Source organism: Astatotilapia calliptera, chromosome 1 (genome assembly GCF_964374335.1).
Source record: "Astatotilapia calliptera chromosome 1, fAstCal68.1, whole genome shotgun sequence".
Lineage (NCBI taxonomy): Eukaryota > Metazoa > Chordata > Actinopteri > Cichliformes > Cichlidae > Astatotilapia > Astatotilapia calliptera.
The window spans coordinates 24,255,360-24,273,041 of record NC_137422.1 but is presented as its reverse complement, the minus strand read 5'-3'; the positions used below and the strand labels follow the sequence as shown (position 1 = coordinate 24,273,041).

Sequence of the window (17,682 nt, the reverse complement as noted above, 5' to 3'; positions counted from 1 at the left end):
AGAAGCAAAGTCTTGCTTAATGTCCAAGCCACTCATAAGACTGAAATATGTGGGCTTCTTGCCTGTATGACTTTCAAGTAAAAATAATGTTTTCTAAAAAAAAACAAAACAATTATACAACATTACTCCCCATCCATATTCACAAAATGTAGCCCTAACAGAGACCCAAATAATGTTCCAGGCAAAATATTAAACTTTTTTTGGTCATAGCATCTGTATCCCCTTAAACTAGCATATGCTTCATAAACATCATTTACCGTGTGGTGGTCATCGTCAGGCTCTCTCAGGTCAGGGCTCTCCTTGTGAATTCGATGGCGGGAACTAGGAGGCGAGAGGGAGGAAAGGGAGTGCTCTGGGCTGCTGGGTGATGCAGCATATGGTGAGCCAACTGGACTATCCTCTCTCAGTGGAGACCCTGAAAAAAAAAAAGAAAAAGAATAAACATATGTACACACGACATTCGCAGTTTTATTTGAGATTAATTGCTGTTCGCACAGCGTATTGAAGAAAATTCGTGTTCTCTGATTTTATACTAGATGACAGGTAGAAAAATGAGTGGGAGTGACAAGATGAAGGACAGATGTGATGATAGCGAGAGGGAGATGAGAGACGGCAAGGCTAGACAGTGAGGGACAGGGGAATGAAGCAAAGCTGGAGATAAATTAATATAAAGATGAGAGCTATCTATCAGCCAAGGTCAATCAAAGTAGACAGGAGAGTTTTAACACAGACTTTTGCAGGTGCAAATCCACAGATAGTAAAATGAAGGTTGTCCAGGACTGTTTTTTTAGTCGAATGTTGTGATAATGGTTTCAAGGTTAAAGTACTGTCTTCACTCAACAACATTTAAGTGTAGCAGTGACTGAGGGGTTGGGAGCTCAGAGGAGGTTGAACTGCATCAAGTGAGAGGGAGTGGTGTAAACTCAGTGTTTCAGTTATGGTCGGTTTAATTAAGGCAGAGGCTAAAATAATTTCCTTAAGGAGGACAATAGAGCTTTGTCCTTTATTCCCTGAGACGTTTTTTCGTAGCCAGCTGCAGTGACCTGGAGATGTCCACATGAGGGCAGCAACAGCACTTCCTTCTGTGTGTAGCGATCGGCTGCCGTTCACAGTACTTGATTATTTGCGTTTGCAGAAGTCTCATCAGTCAGTTACTTCAACCACGCTGTTTGTTCAGCATGTTCCATAATTTGATCCCAACCATAAATCTATACACCTCTCCCCCGACAGCCTGGATTCAACTTTTTAAAAGATCCTGACTGGGGGAAAATAATTGATTTGTCAGGTAAAATAAGAGTGGCTCCATCCATGCAGTGCATTCCCATCCCCCAGTTTCCCTGCAGTACAGATCCTGAATCGTTTTGATTGGGGTTGTGACTGGAGGAGCTAATCAAGCAGGAATCTGAACGTGGCATATTGCCGGAGTCCTCCTTAAAATGATTCTGATGTGCAAATGGATTATCTATCATTCGATCTTACAGCCACCCGACTCCACTGTCTTTCTGAATGAGTGTCTCACCTTTGTGGTCATTCCTCTGTGTGTCCATCCTGTCAAGACTGTCAAGCAGCCCATCGATCTGTGTCTTTATCAGAGTCAGCTCCTTTTTAATCACCTGCAACTCCTCCATCCCCACTGCAAGGACAGAGAGAGCGAGAAAATGTAAGCGGCATTAGGAAATTGCACGACCTGGAAACACCTTTGGAAAGAATTCTGAATGTACTTCAGCTAGTGTGAGACCTCTTTGAGGACACTGGAGCAATATACAGTTAGGTCCATAAATATTTAGATGCATATATACATGTAATTTTGTCCCTGTACATCACCACAGTAAATTTTAAATGAATTAAGATGTGATTGAGATGCAGACATCATCAAATGCTGCATTTCCTCCTTCTATCAGCAGTCACATCATCAAAAAACAATAGTGATCCGGTTCCACAGCCATACATGCTGTATGCCATGCCGTAAAGTCGTATTGGACATACATGCAGTATGCTTCAGATCATGAAATGTTCCCTTTCTCCTCTGTACTTTTCTATTCCCATCATTCCGGTACAAGTTAATCATGGTTTATTCTGCCCAAAGAATTTCTGGACTGATGATAAAGACTTTTATTCTGCCTCTGAATCTACTGTTTGGTTCACTTCTATCAACATCTGTTTTGACCTCATACTAAGAGTCCCTGTGAACAACTACCAAATTCAAGTTCAATACTTGGAAACAACTCCATATCTTTGATCTGCTTGTCATGGAAAAACGAGGGAACGGGCCGTGAAACTGCTTGTCAGTCAACTGTCTAATTAACTCTGGGAAAATGGAGGACTAGAAATTTCTGCAATTTCTAAACAATTAATGCAATGATTTTTTTCAACTCTTGAATTAAAGCTGAAAGTCTGCACTTCAATTAATTGGTTGATTTTAGAGTTCACTGTGATGGTGTATAGAGAGACAAAACTACAAAACTGCCAGTGTAAAATGCATGAGTTCTTTTTTATAAAATATATTTATTAAGCATGTAAGTTTAAATGCATAGAACTTTACTACCATTTTAGGCAAACAATGGGAACCTACATTATCCAACTTGTCTAATTTAAGATGTAAAATAAAGCCATTTATTTTTTTCAAATTTGTTTGTTAGGTTTTTTCCACAACAATCAAATCTCAGTGACATCCCATTCATATTGCTCACACTTGGCTGTGGCTGAACAAGTAGAGTGGGCTCTGGAGCTTTTGGAGTGGGTTCTGTCTCGGCTGCGTCTGTGCCCAGAGGAGTAGGAGGAGGAACGGGATCGCTTGGCAAGACTGGGTCCCAGGGGTAGGGGAGAAAAGGAAGCTGGCACACGCTGGTAGTCATACACCCTGTAGATTAGGTAGACACATTTTTAACAAAAAATATTGTTAAATGACTGTTTTCATGCTGCAACTTGTGTTTTTGTGCTGTAGCTGTGTCTGTGTGATTTTGTGCTTGTGTCTGAAATGATAATCAGAGCCTGGAAACAATGCATTTTGTCACACATAGGTGAAAATGACTCAAATTAGAAGCTGTATGCAGATTATTGTTCCGCAGATCATTTGAGCTGTTCACAGCCTCCGTACAGAGTACACAGCTTTTAGATCCACCGTTTCAGGCAACAGGTGGTGATGACGTTTCATGCTCATGAGGCCACTTTAACTTTCACTCAGATGGCAGATTGATGCAGGGCACACTGCAATGCTCAAAACTGGGACTAGTTTGCTTGTATTTTATTTTGAAATATTCTCTTGCTCAGCTGAACGTATATTGTATGTTTTCAAAGTTCTTTAAGTATCAAATTCAAATCAGCATTCATACCTAAACTTAGACTACAAAAAAATGTAATCATATTCAAACGAAGTGAAAAGAGATGCAAATTAAAGCAGTTATCCAGCCGTCATAAATAAATATGGGGGGGGGGGGGGGGGGGGGGGTCTATTCTATGTTCCTTTGACTTGTATTTTCTATTTATCAAATGCAAGAGAGTGAAACTGTCTCACTCTCACTGTTGCCTCCTCCCTGTGGACAGCTCCATGTCTCTATCTGTCACTGAATGTAATTGGTTCTGTCAGGGCCAATCAATAGCTCCCCGGCAGGCTAGTAGTGCCGGTGACAGGGGGTGTATCACTGTCAACCTCTATAGTGGTTACAAAAAATGACACTGTGTGTTTGTGCATGGGTGTTTCAAAAATAGAAATAATGATGTGACTGAAGAATGTAATGGCCTCGACACTCACTGACCCAGTGACCAGGTGAAGCTACAGAGCTACAGGATCCAAACCAACCAATCATCACTTGGCAAACCTGTAGAAAGTGTGGGAAGCTAATGTTTTGAATGGTACAGTGCATGCAGAAAGTATTCATACTACTTCACTTGTTCCATACTTCTACACAATGACATTGTTATTATTCTTTATTGAAGCACCTATGCTAGCAATTACAGCCTCAAGTCTTTTTGAGAATGATGCTACAAGCATGGCATACCTACTTTTGAACAGTTTCTTCCCTTTTTCTTTGCAGAACTTCTCAAGATCCCTCAGGTTGGATAGGGAACACCCTGCACAGCCTAGGGATGTTCAGTCAGGTTTATGGCTGGACTATGGCTGGGTCAAGGAATTCACAGTCGTTGTCCTTTTCTAACCTGAAACTTTGCTCCAGTCCAACGTTCATAGCGCTCTGGAGGATGTTATCATCAAGGTTCTCTCTGTACATGGCTCCATTTATCTTTCCCTTAATCCTGACTAGCCTCACAGTTCCTGCTGCCAAAAAACATCCCTAGAATAATATGATGCTGCCACCACCATGCTTCACTGTAGCACGGTGTAGCACTGGTATTGGGCAGGTCAGACATGACTCTTAGCATTCAGCCCAAAAAGTTCAATCTGGTCTGAGGCTCCTTCAGGTGCATTTTAGCAAACACCAGGTGGGTTGTCATTTGCCTGTCATGTGTCATGTGCCTTGAAGAACATCATCTCCTCCTCCATTCCAGACACCACAGATCCGGAGCCACCCATGGCTCCAACACCATTGTGGAGTTTGCTGACGACACAGTGGTGTTGGGCGCCATCTCCAACAACGATGAGGCGGGCTACATTGACGAAGTGAAGAATCTGGCATCATGGTGCCAGGATAACCACCTCCAGCTGAACGTTGGCAAGACCAAGGAGCTGGTGGTGGACTTCAGAAGGAGTCAGCACAGAGACTACAAGCCCACTATCATCAATGGAGCTCCAGTGGAGAGGGTGCAGTCCTTCAAGTATCTTGGTGTCCACATCTCCTCAGACCTGACATGGTCTGCCCACATTCAGGTCCAGACCAAAAGGCTAGGCAGCGCCTGTATCACCTCCGACAACTGAGGAAGTTCAGGGTCTCGCTAGCGATCCTCTGGACTTTCTATGTAGGTGCTGTGGAGAGCATCCTCACACAGAACATCACATCCTGGTTTGGGAACAGCTGTGTTAATGACCAAATAGTTCTTCAGAGAGTGATCTGTACAGCAGAACGCTGCTGCAGGATTGCTCCCCCCCACCCCCTTCAGGACACCTACACCAGGAGATGCCGGACTAGAGCAGCGCAGGTACTGAAGGACCCATCCCAACCTGGCAACAAACTGTTCCAACTTCTGCAATCCGGCAGAAGGTTCCGCACTATCCGGGTAAGGACAGAGAGACTCAAGAGGAGCTTCTATCCCCAAGTCATCCGGGGCCTAAACTGATTGGCCACTCTACCATACAGGTCTGATGATGGAGTGCTACAGAAATGGTTCTCCTTCTTCTCCTCTCTCCACAGAGCAATGTTCAAACTCTGTCAGAGTGTCCATCAGGTTTTTGGTCACCTGCCTCACAAAGGACCTTCCACAATCACTTATACTGGTCGGGGAACCAAATCTAGGAAGCGCCCTGGTGTTTTAAACTTCTTCCATTTACAGATTACCGGATTACAGGACCTTCAGTGCTGGAGAAATGTTACTGTACCATTCCCCATATCTGTGACTTGATACAATCCTCAACTATGGGACTTTATCCATACAAACATGTGCCTTTCCAAATCATGTCCAGTCAACTGAATTTACCACAGGTGGACTCCAATCAAGTTGTAGAAAAATCTGATAGATCATCAGTGAAAACAGGATGTACCTGAGCTCATTTTTGAGTGTTATGGCAAATGATGAATACACGCACATGCTGTAAAATTGTTTCTTTTTAAAATACATTTGCAAGAATTTCAATCACTTTGTTATTATGTTCATTTTTTTTCCAAATCAGGCATAACGAGACAGGGGAAGCAAAACGAGGGACTGTCAAAGATAAAACAGGAAGTAGCACGCAAACCAAGATTCAGACAAGGACACACAGGCTTGACACGAAGATGGGGGTAAACAAACATAGAAACACATGACAGACGGGGGAGACAAAGGAGAAAACACAGGGAGAAGAACATGGAGACAGCACAGAGATATGACACGGATGAGAGGGAGAGACAGGGCAAGAGACATGACTGACAGGAGGGGAAGCCAAACAACAAAACAGAAATACCAGACCAAAGAAGCGGGAACATAAACTGATAACCCTAAATTAACTTAAAACTAAACTAGAGACCTCTAATAATATAGCAGGAAAATTAACAGGGATTACCAAACGCTACCATTTCTAGTCACACGAACTAAACAAGAAAACCCGGCCTAATAAAATCCAGAAAAAAGGTTCACTTCTCAAAATCAAAAAAATGAATTCAACATGATGCAAAAAGTCACAAAACAGAGAACACTGGCTCAACGATCCGGTACCATGACACTACTATAATAGTGTCAGTGACTTAAAAAAATAACGTGTTAGATATTTCAGGATAAAAGACAGTCTGAAAACAAATGAAAATATTTCTGCAAAGCCTGCGAGTGAAGTGTTCCTCTGTTGTATATAACGAGCCAACAACAGGAAGTGAAGCTGTCATCTGCATGGACTTTGATTTTGGATGGCAATTTAGATTTACTGATTGAGCCGTTAGCCAGTCAGTCAGACACAGCCTGGCTTCCTGAAGAGTTTTCTATATTGTTTCCTGATCTATGATATTATGTGAAGCCCGTCTACTTGATATAGTGATTTCTGAACAGACTGTGTTCTTAGCACATCCACAATACACACTCAGACACATATGCATCACAATGTCACATAAGTATGAAGTGTATTAGGCCACCGTAAGTGTGTGAGATTAGAGGCTTTGAGCATTGTCCGTGCGGGGAGACATTGAAACCAAAGACTTAGGGGAGTTTAAAGTCTTTTAGAGCTGTGTGCAGGGGCAGATAGACAATGTGTTGTTACACCGGCTTTGAAGTGTCATCTCAGAGAATAGAAGCTCAGACAATGAGAGACGGTAGAGGAGTGAGGATTACAGAAAAGTGTGTGAGTGTGTGTGAGAGTGTTTGTCTCCATGGATTAGACCCCACATGGAAAGCAGCTTTGTCAGCCTGAGCTGTTATCTGTGTTGAAAGACACTTTACTGTTGTGTTTGCTCAAGAGGACAGCGGGCAAAAACAGTCATTTCTCCCTTTCCCACATATTGACGTACACAAACAACAAACACAGATGCAAACGTGCGTGCACGTGTACACACGCATAGCTCCCGCTCACTCAAACCCAGAGGAATACACGCACATGCACTCAAACACGCACAGCTGTCAAAAGCGCAAGCCAACAGTGTGGGGAATAATCACGCACTGTGTTAAAAACAAATTGAAAATCAGCAGTGAGTGTTCCCCCCTGAACAAAGACGAAAAAATGCGACGCGAGGAAAACCACATGAAAATATGAAACAATGAAAAAAAATGACAGGTAACACTCAACTCAGCAATAATACTCAACTAGGTGCGAGAGAAGCTACAGGATGAGGTGTTATTCTCCTGTGCATGTGTGTGTTTCAGTAAGTTGACTGCCTTCTTTTATTCAGATATGAAGCTCAGCTAACTACACCATCTACCTAAAAGCTGCGCTCACGCTACAAATGCACGCTGTCCAAAGGACAGATTTTGGTGTTTATGAGATGTCACTTAATTTAAGAGTATGGCTGTTGTCAACCTTTTTCAGAAACTAGTATGAAGTGCAAATTTAAAAGAGAAAACTTAAATAAAACCTGTCACATTTCCACAAAAAGAGCTGTGATGTTTGACACTTTTTTCTACAACCAATTTAAAGTGAAGCGTTATGGCACTTTTAGTTTTTCAGTCATCTCCCAGTACAAGTTGTTTCTTAAGACCTCACTTTATTTGAAAGTGAAGGCGTGAGCGAAATCAAATCAGTTATTAGTTTTCCTGCTTAATAAGGCCTGGAGATTTGAAATCAGCAACTTGAAAGCAGAAACTTGAATAAATAAGAGGAGAAACAAAAACATATTTTAATAATGGGCACAAGGGGCCACTAAAAGACTTTTTTGAGTATAAAAAGGATATCAATATTATGCTAGAACTGTCACAGTCACTTCACTTGTTTTTCGAGGAATGGTTTTCATTCCTGTAAAAGAGATCTAAAACTTTAAAAAATTGAGCTCAGCAGTTCTGTTAAACTGGTTTTGGCCAAACACTTTACAAAGACACAACAGACAAGGAGTTTATAATCTCACTGGGATATTCAAGAAAAGATTAACATACAATATACGGTACTGAGTAAAAGTATTAAAGCATGTGGCATTTCTTATTACTTGTTTTTATATTATATTATATTTTTCTTCCTAGGAGAGGGATTTTCTTGCATTTTCAGTGGCCTGAGTATTTTTGTTACTAACAGCCTGTTGCAAAAACAAATAATTTGTTTCACTTTCCTCAGGTTAATATATGAAATATTCCAAAGATAACACAGTTTGATGTCATTAAACAGTTTTTTGCAACAAGGTCTAAAGTAGATGAACAGTATCTGGGGTCGTGTTCTTAAGAAATAACAAAAAATCCCGCAAAGACCTGGCACAAGAGATGCATCTAGTCCTTCAGTGAATCCATCTTCTGTTTGCTGAAGCTTCATCAGAAATGGCCTCAATAGATAGGTTGCTGTCAAGAAGCCATTCATCACTCAATATTCAAATCATTATCAATATGTATTTGAGAAAAGGTCAGTGACTGTCTACAACCATCTGTTAAACACGGCGGAGGCTTCATCACGGTTTGGGGTTGCATTTCAGTCTGTGGTGTTGGGCAGTGTTGTGGGTATCATCAGATTTTGAAAGAAATGACTGAAAGATTAATAGGCTCTGTTTTGAGTTTTGTTTAAAAAAGAACGACTTCATATAGGGAAAAAAATATATCACATATGCAGGACACCTTAAACTAGCTTTTTAATTAAGCAGCAAGGCAGAACAAAATCAGGGCTGTATCAAATATACAGTTGAAACCAGATATTTACACACTCTTCAGATAAAAACTGATACACTTTTTAAATTGTAACATAAAAATCAGACTAAATGTTTATTTTTTTAGGTTGATAAATATAAAAAACATATTTGTTAACTTTAAGAGTAAAGAGAGAAACTATCTGTATTTCTTGATTGTAAATGGCACCAAATTGTATTCAAAATTAAGCCACACTTATGGAGCTCCACAGTTCTTTTCCTGGTGTTTTGGTTGATATCTCTTGATTTTCCCATTTCAAAGAAACAGGCTCTGTGTTTTGCCTTATATGCATCCACAGCTGTGCCACCAATTTACTCACATGGACTCTACTAACCTATCAGAAGCTTCTTCAGCTCAGAATGGAATCCTCTGGAGTTTTCTTATTAATTAACAATAAACTTAGTGTATATGTGCTCCTAAATTTGATTAAAGTGATAAAAAAAATAGACAGCTCTCTCTTTATTCTGACATTTAACTGATTCAAAAGATATTTCAATATTTATTTATCCAAAACAAAACAAGTTTACTCTAAATTGATGTTGTACAGTAACAAAAATGTTCTTGTGTTTTCATTAAAGTGTATGTAAATGTCATGGTCCTGGGTCGGTGACCCAGCGCTTTTAGTTATCATTTTCTAGTTTATGATGATGATGATTATTATTGTTTGTGTTATATTTGGTCTGCCTTTGAGTCTGTCTCTGTCTATGGTGTCACCCCATCTGTTTGTGAATCTGTCTGTTTAGTTCAATGTCTTGCCTGGTTCCATGTGTCTGAGTTTCCTGTTTTATTGTGAAGGTTTTTGTCATATGTGAGTGTGCTCAGTTACGTTTCCCCTGTCTCGTCAGCTGTGATTTCTCCCAGGTGTGTTCCCCTTCTGTCTCTCATCCCTTGATTACTGCCGTCTGTGTATTTAAGCCCTGTGTTTCTCTGTGTCAGTGTCGCGTCGTACCCTCAACTAGCTGTGTGTTCTGCTTCTATGTCCCTAGTGTTTGGTCTCCTGCTCCAGTTTAGTGTTTCTTTCCAGTGTTTCAGTCCTTGGTTCCTCTGTTCTGACTTTTGGTTTTCTTTTGGTGAGTTTAGTTTGTACGAGGTTTTTCCCAGCAATAAAGCTGCGCCTTAAGTTTCACTCCCGTGTCTGAGTTCTGCATTTTGGGTCCACCACTCCTGCTTGCCTGCCACACAGCGATTCATGACAGTAAATATCTGTGAATATACTGCTGTGTATTTAAATTACTCTTGTGTTGCATAGAAATATACTGAACAACAAGCATAATATATAAAATAACATCTACCAGAGTTTTTTCTTTGAAAGAACCTCCTTATGTCCATTCTTGTATATCAGTGCATTACTGAAACTGATTTATTTAGCCGTGGAGGGAAAAACTGAAAATATGAAATAAACACACATGTAAGCTAGGACTGAAAAAACAGCATTGTTGTTGTTTGGTTTTTCATTTCGCCATTTGTTGATTCATAATCAACGTAATAATTCACGTAATATATGTTAAGTGATCAGTTTGACCTCAATCTTTCGTGATACACCGTTATATTTACATTATTTCTACAGTACGAATGATTTTCTTTGGTACCTGGTCAAACTTCAGTTCTCCTCAGTCTGCGCTTCTCCAACCGCGCACTCGCAGGCAGCAGCTCTCCCCCGCCCCCTCGCTCAGTCGCTTAGTGCCTGAGCTCGGATCATACCAATATTAGGGGGGATTTACGCACAGTCGTAAATTCCCACAGTGTGCACTATGTGCTTTGAATATTGTGTGTAGTTTTTGTTTTATACAGTTGTCAGCCAGGCATCTAACTATGAAAAAATTACACTTCAAAAGACCCCGGGCTTCTGAAAAAACAACCCGGGCTTAAGCCCAGTAAGCCACCACCCTGCTCCGCCACTGCTTCAAAGAAGCCTGGAGAACTATTCATGAACACTACTTAAAGAAATTAAACTAAAGTTTGACTTAGAGTGTTCAGGCTGTGTTGAAGAATACTGGAACGTACAAACATTGCAGTTTATGTTTGCATGTTAGAATAAATCACCCTTGATTTAGAATGCACATCAAAACCCACCGTTTTAGTGTCTGTAAATAGTATTGGATGTGTGTGTGTGTGTGTGTGTGTGTGTGTGTGTGTGTGTGTGTGTGTGTGTGTGTGTGTGTGTGTGTGTGTGTGTGTGTGTGCAACTAGTGAGGTTGTGTAGGTTGTGTAGTAAATGGGTACACTGTAAACTGTAAGCAAAGACAGAATGACTGACAGCTGTGTGGGAGACAGCAGCAGGGAGCAGACACTACCAGCGGCTGTCAGGATGACGAATCCACTTTAGCCTCTGCCTTTAGGCGCCTGTGACACACAGACAAGCAGTAAGGTGTATAGGCTGCCATGCATAGCTTTCTGGCAGTACCTGTCATAGTAGTCCTCATGATAGCTGTCATACTCCAGGTCGAACTCAGATCTGCAGGAGAGGTGGAGAAAAAGTCAGAGGAGAGATGAGGTGAATGGTCAAGAATTTGTCAAAACTACATGATGGGCTTTTACCAAAGCTATCACATTTTTCACATAACTGACAGCATGCTTGGTTGGTGTGTCAGTCTGTAAATGTAAGTCTTAACAGAGTTATACAGTACAAACACTTCATCTGGAAAGAATACAATGTTCATGATCTCCAGCCAGCCAGAAAAAAAACATCAAATTTGCTCTGCTGCATCATCCAAGGTGGATAATCCATAGAAATTGGATCGTGCTCCAACTGTACCACCCACTGAACACCTCTATGTGTAAGCTTGGTGAGGTAAGCAGTGATGCATATGTGTCAGAATGAGAGAGAGAGAGGAGGGAGAATCAGAGGCAGGTGAGTGATGTGACTGGAGTGAATGGTCCGTACCTGCGGAAAAGAGCAGAGGAAGTGGAGGGGGGAAGTGACACTAAGCCACTGCAATTTCACATTCTAGTGTGTCAGACCTCAGCATTCCTCCCTAATCCCTTCACAGAGTCACTAATAATCCCTCCATGTTGCTCATCCTCCCTCTGTCTCATTGTGTCTCTCGCTGACTCACTCTGCTATGTCTGTCTGTCATTTGTTTATTTATTTGTCATGTTTTCTCTCTGTTTAAAATGACCCCAGTCTCTCTATTTGTCTCTTAGTCAGCCTTATGGTTCGATTCAATTCAAATCAATTCAATTCAATTCATTTAGTGCCAAATGACAAAAGTTGGAATGCCCTACAAGAATATTATTAGTATTATTAACTAATTTATTTTATTTTATTTTGCTCTGCAAGATTTATTCCCAATATCACATCTATAAATATAGTCTCTTAGCAACTAATGTCATGGTCGTAGATTTTTTAATTTTTGACTTCACGATCCATTTTTGTTTGGAGATGAGATTTGTGTTTGATTTCTATTCTTTGTTTCTTTTGAAACAAAAAATAACTCCTATATATTTAACCAATTATGTAAGACTTGCATTTTAAGTTGTCCTTGCATTGGATTTCTGTGAGTTATGTTTCTCTTTAATATTTACCGTTCTATTCATACAGTTTTCAAGTGTTATTTTTCATGAGTTGTATGGATTCATAATGATCTCCATTTATATTTTATTTTTTTTAAACTCCTGTTTTTAGTTAGAGGTAACTTTGAAGTTTGTATTTAGTTAGTTCCATTTTGTGTTTCCAATCTGTTCCTTTAGTCTTGTCTCTGTGTTTGTCTTATCTCTTTGAATGTTCTCCTGCCTTCTTCTGTCTTCCGAGTCAAGTTAATCTTGTTTTCCTGCTTATCTGACTCATTTACTTCCCGTTTTATTTTGGTAGTAGTTTGATCTTCTGTATCTTGTCTAATTTTGTTTCTCCTGCTTGTCGTCTTGATTGCTTTCTTGATTGCTTGATTTAGCTGTGTGTGGGTTTCCACCTCTTTTCTCCATCCTCATTATCTGTTGTATACATTGTTTCAGTCTTCCCTTGTTCTTTGTTGTGTCGTCTGTGTAATTGTGTATTCCTTATATCTGTAAAACCAGAATTCCCAACGTTTCATACGTTGTGTTCTTTGGATCTTGGACTTTCAAATTCTCTAAACTAATCAGCATAAAAAGCTCACCTTATGTTCTACACCTGTGTCTTGCATCCTGCTGTTGGTTATGCAATATAAATCTACAACACATGCATCTGAATATGACTAACTAATTACTAATGACTAATTACTCCACTGTGATGACTACAGTGTGTGCGGTAGATCAGAGCCCTTTTGCTAGAAATAACATGCTGTTGCAGCCAGAACCTACACTGTATGAAAACCAAGGCTGTGATGCTGCTAGCCAGAAACCCAAAACAATGAGCTGAGAGAGAATAAACCAAGTGTAAAAAGTTCTTTAGAGCTTAGCTGATTTATACTTCCGCATGGGTTTGACATCAAGATGGGTTTCTCTTATGTAGCAGGAGTTTTGTGGTCCATTGTTAATATAAGAATATTGAAATTTATTGAAATGGGTGCAAGAAAACGTGGTGCATATGAAGATGGGGTATGAAATTGTATTAATTCATTCATTTGTGTTGTTGGCTTGTGCCATTTATGTAGTCGTCACCAAAACCAAAGTCCCTGCCATCTGCCTATCTGTCGCTGACGGGCAGCTGTGGTTCTCTTGTTATGCAGCTAATCTCAAAGAGGAGGTGTTTTTGTGTATAAGGAGAAACATCAGGGGACTAAAGTGAGTGCCACACAGTCAGAATTACATACAAAGCAAGACAAACATAATAACGTCTCAGCCTTAGTACTGTGTGTTTGTGTGGATCTGAAGTGTAGGCTTATTTTGGAGGGAACCATAATCACATCTCCTCCAGTATCGCTCTCACGGACGCTTTTCTGTCTCATACCAGCTGGTTTTCTGAGCTCAGGAGACAGGAAACCACAAAATAATTCATAACATGTAATCATGCCTGAGCTATACACTTGCCAAAAATGCAAAGCGCAATTTCAATCTAATTTAAAGATGGCCTTCTGTTAGCCTATTTGATATGAACAAGGTCTACAAGTTGTTTTAGTTCATTTTCTTAGGTAATATGTAATTCTCTGACATTTGAAGGTATAAAATTAAGAAAGCAATTCTAGTGAATTTGCCTTTTATCCTTGTAGCAGTTAAGGACACACTGAGGACAGAGGAGGACAAAGGGAAGCAGCAACTCCACAGCTTCTTACCCGAACAGGGCTTTCTGTTCTCCAAGTGAATTCAACTAGACGAGAGAAAATAACAGCTATTCACCATAATCCCCACTGAGGGGGAACTAAGCTGCTGTTCACGTTCTGTTCGTTTCTTTTGCTGTGAGATTCTCTGGTTTACCTTTGGCTGTTTGCAAGGCTTTATGGCAAGTATTTCTTATTTGTTAAATCATGTAAATTGCAAATAGTGAAGGCCTAATTCAAAATGATTTTGAATTTGTTTTTGTTGATTAAAGCTTTTATAGTGTTTTATTTCCACTTGGTCACTTTATTTTGATCAATAAAAATTATCCTTTTGTTGGGTGTTAGCTTTTGTATTAGACAGTAACAACCTTACAACGTAAACAGTACGAGTCATACAGAGTGATTAGCTGTCACCTAACCCATAAATGTTGGATAATAAACTCTTTATTTATCTTGTAATAGTGTTTGGCCCATTAAAATCTCACCATACTGCAGTAATGATACACCTAGGTATTTTTTATGTGATTTAGCGAAGATGAATCTGTGACAGGTAAGCACAGCCCATTTAACCTGTAATTACATGCAAAGTGATCAGCCAAGCGCCTCTGCCAGGAGAGAGAGAGGCAGATGGACAGCAGGGTCACTGAAGGCTAATTAATTCTTTTTCATAATTTCTCAAGTGCCAAAGCAATCCATTAGACATGGCTGGCTATAAATCATTTTAGCCTCAACAAGCCTGCCTGGCTGCACGCGTGCGTGTACGTGTGTGCGCGCGTGTGTGAATGTGGAGATCAGGCATCTGTAATCTGTTTCTGTAAACAAAGCATCCCAGGGATTTCCGCCAACATAAACTCCCACCAAAGGCAAAACACCATCACAACTTAACAGATTCAATGGAAATTGTATGTGAGTATATTTTTGTGTATATTGTTTGTGTGTACTGTGTTTAATTACTAGTTATGTAGTTCAATTAATTTAGAACCAAATTAGGCAGTTTTTACATTTTACTGACAATCAGTTCTTGACAGTGGTGAGTGACAGTGACAGTGAAAAGAAAAACTACAACAACTTTGTCTAAGCCTTAAAAATAAGTCAAACATCTATTTTACATGAAATTTTATGCTTCATATTAACAGTTTTGATCACGATCTAGGTGTTAAAACATGTCTATATGTTTAGAATGAATAAAAAATGCATATTTGAATGCTTAAGTTTCATTTTGCTTCAAACTAATGTGTTTTCCATTTTGTTTATTTAATACAGTTTAATGTCCCCCCCCCTAAAAACGCCTTTGTACTTACTTGCATGTATACTAATTAATTAATGACTGCACTGGATTCCCCATCAGAACCTCCTTAATTTTCCATGACGCAGATTTAGGAGACATCTCTCATATTGACATCATTTAGTTGCTGCAGATTTGTGGATAACACTTTAATGGTGCAAAGCTCCTGATCTGGTGACTGTGGAGGCCATTTTACTACAGTGAATGCATTCTCGTGCTCAAGAAACAAGACAAAATGAGCTTTGAGACACGGTGCCACGTTCTGCTGATTAGCAATTTGCAATCATAAAGGGCTGGACATGTTCAGCAACAATACTCAGGTAGACTGTGGGATTTAAATGATGCTCAGCTGGTACTAAAGGGCTCAAACACCCCCAACACAATTACATGACCACCATTAGTGCGAGTTGTTGATACAAGAGTGGATGAATCAAAGCTTTTAAAGTCATGAAGACTCATTAAATCAGACAACATTTATCAAGTTTTGATGCACCGTTGTTACTAAAGCCTCAGTTTTCTGTTCTTAGTGGACAGAAGCATCATCCCAGGTGGTCCTCTGTTGTTCTGGCCCATCTGCTAAAATAGTTAGTATTGACTTCATCGTACGCTTTTCTCCCTGTAGAAATCATTATCAGAGTAACTCTGGCCATTTATTCTGGACCAGTCTGGTTATTCAAGATCATTCGTTTTTGAAATACTCAAACCATCCTGTCTTTTCCATTTACAAACTTCTTACTTGTAATCTTTATTAGTATGTGATGGAGAAATAAGACATCCTGATTAGAGATGCACAGACTGACCAGCCAGGGACTGGAATTGGTTGATTCCAACATTTTGACCTTAGATGGGTCAATCAGCCTCGTGCATGTCTGACTAGAAGCAAGTCCATTTTATGCATGCACACCACGCACACAGTGGCACAGGCAAACAGTCACACTCATACTGACACACTAACATGTTGTTAGCATGGAAGCTCTTCACTGTCAATGACGACACAAAGTTCTCCAAAGCAAACCACAGGAGGAGCACCACAAAAATGTCCATAGCAACAAACCTTTATCACACTTAAATCATTACCCAGCTGAACATGGGCAGTGAAAGAAGCCACAAGTTGGCTAAATCTAATTAAATGTAATACCATCCTGAGCTCAGAATCAGCCATAAGCCAGTAGCCATCGTAAGAGCCTCAGTATGAGCAAAGGTCAATGTCCTGTTATCTGGTGAAGTTATTAAATTATACTAGAAAATTATGTACATAACTTTTGTTTTGTTATATAAATCTACTGCATCATCTTTTGTTTGGTATAGTAAAATATGTCAGGTAAAGGTGGGTGTACAGCAACTCAGTTTCAGTTAATTGTTTCTACCTCTTTATTTTTACTTGTTTCAGTGAGAGATCAAGCAACTTACTGCAGTTTGAAAGAAACTGTCAAGTATAATTGTTCATTTTGCCATGAAAACAATATTTTGTCTTTCCTTGCATGTGTTCAGTTATAGTTAGAAAGAAAACTGGAATCAATTTAGGAAAAGAAAGGAAACCTCTAATTCTGGTGTGTCGAAAAGTTTAAATAATGATGAAAAAACTTCTTTCAAGTGAGGATTTAAATGGATGGAAGACAAGAATCTTTTTATGAGCCTGTCTCTGATGCTTGTAGGTGTCGTTTCCCCCTAATGGCTCAGCACTGACTCCCAGAGCTCCATATCATTTCTGATGGAAAGGCAAAGGTCAGCTAGGTTATTATTGTACACTGGGTATGTCAATGTGTAGCGCAGTGAAACATGACAAAAACGTAGCTCAAGGAACCCGAGGACAGACTGCTAAACTGTAGGGTGGTAAACATCCCAGACAAGCTCACGTTAATGTAAATAACAATTCTTAAGAATACTTTTTTTCAGTGTAATTGCAATTTTTTGTTAGTACAGGAGTCCAGTTAACATTACAATTACAAAACATGTAGAATATGGAAAAACTAAGTCTTATTTATTTGTCTTGTTGACATTTTGCATAATAAGAATTGCTAGTTCAGTAGTCACCATGCCCCCCTACTCAGTTACAGTGAAAAATATGGAAAACAAAACACAGCTGAATAATCAAGAGGGAACACATTGCACAGCCCACACCAACTCAGGGAGACTGGAAACAGCAAGCAGTGAGGAAGAAATGAGATTACTCTGTGTAAAAACTATCACATAGGAGTTTTCATTATGCCCTGCCACAAAAAAAAAAGGGGGGGGGGGGGGCACTACAATCATGCTCATGGACTGACAATGAGAGGAGACACAAAGAGAGAAAGAAAAGAAAGAGAAACCATGATATATTAAGGGTGAGCGTGATGA

The 17,682-nt window shown here is 39.8% G+C and overlaps 1 protein-coding gene across 2 annotated transcripts in view; it reads right to left on the bottom strand.

The window, feature by feature from the left end:
* Nucleotides 1-17,682, bottom strand: part of LOC113023476 (uncharacterized) — a 40,984-nt gene that overhangs the window by 1,872 nt on the left and 21,430 nt on the right. Inside the window, exons 3-6 of one of the 2 annotated variants that reach the window (XM_026169505.2) lie at nt 11,291-11,341; nt 2,691-2,860; nt 1,520-1,633; nt 258-415 (exon numbers count right to left, since the gene is read on the bottom strand). In XM_026169505.2, coding sequence (XP_026025290.1) covers nt 258-415; nt 1,520-1,633; nt 2,691-2,860; nt 11,291-11,341 — 493 coding nt within the window. The remainder of the gene's footprint in view (nt 1-257; nt 416-1,519; nt 1,634-2,690; nt 2,861-11,290; nt 11,342-17,682) is intronic. The other variant, XM_080302996.1, reaches the window with a different exon arrangement.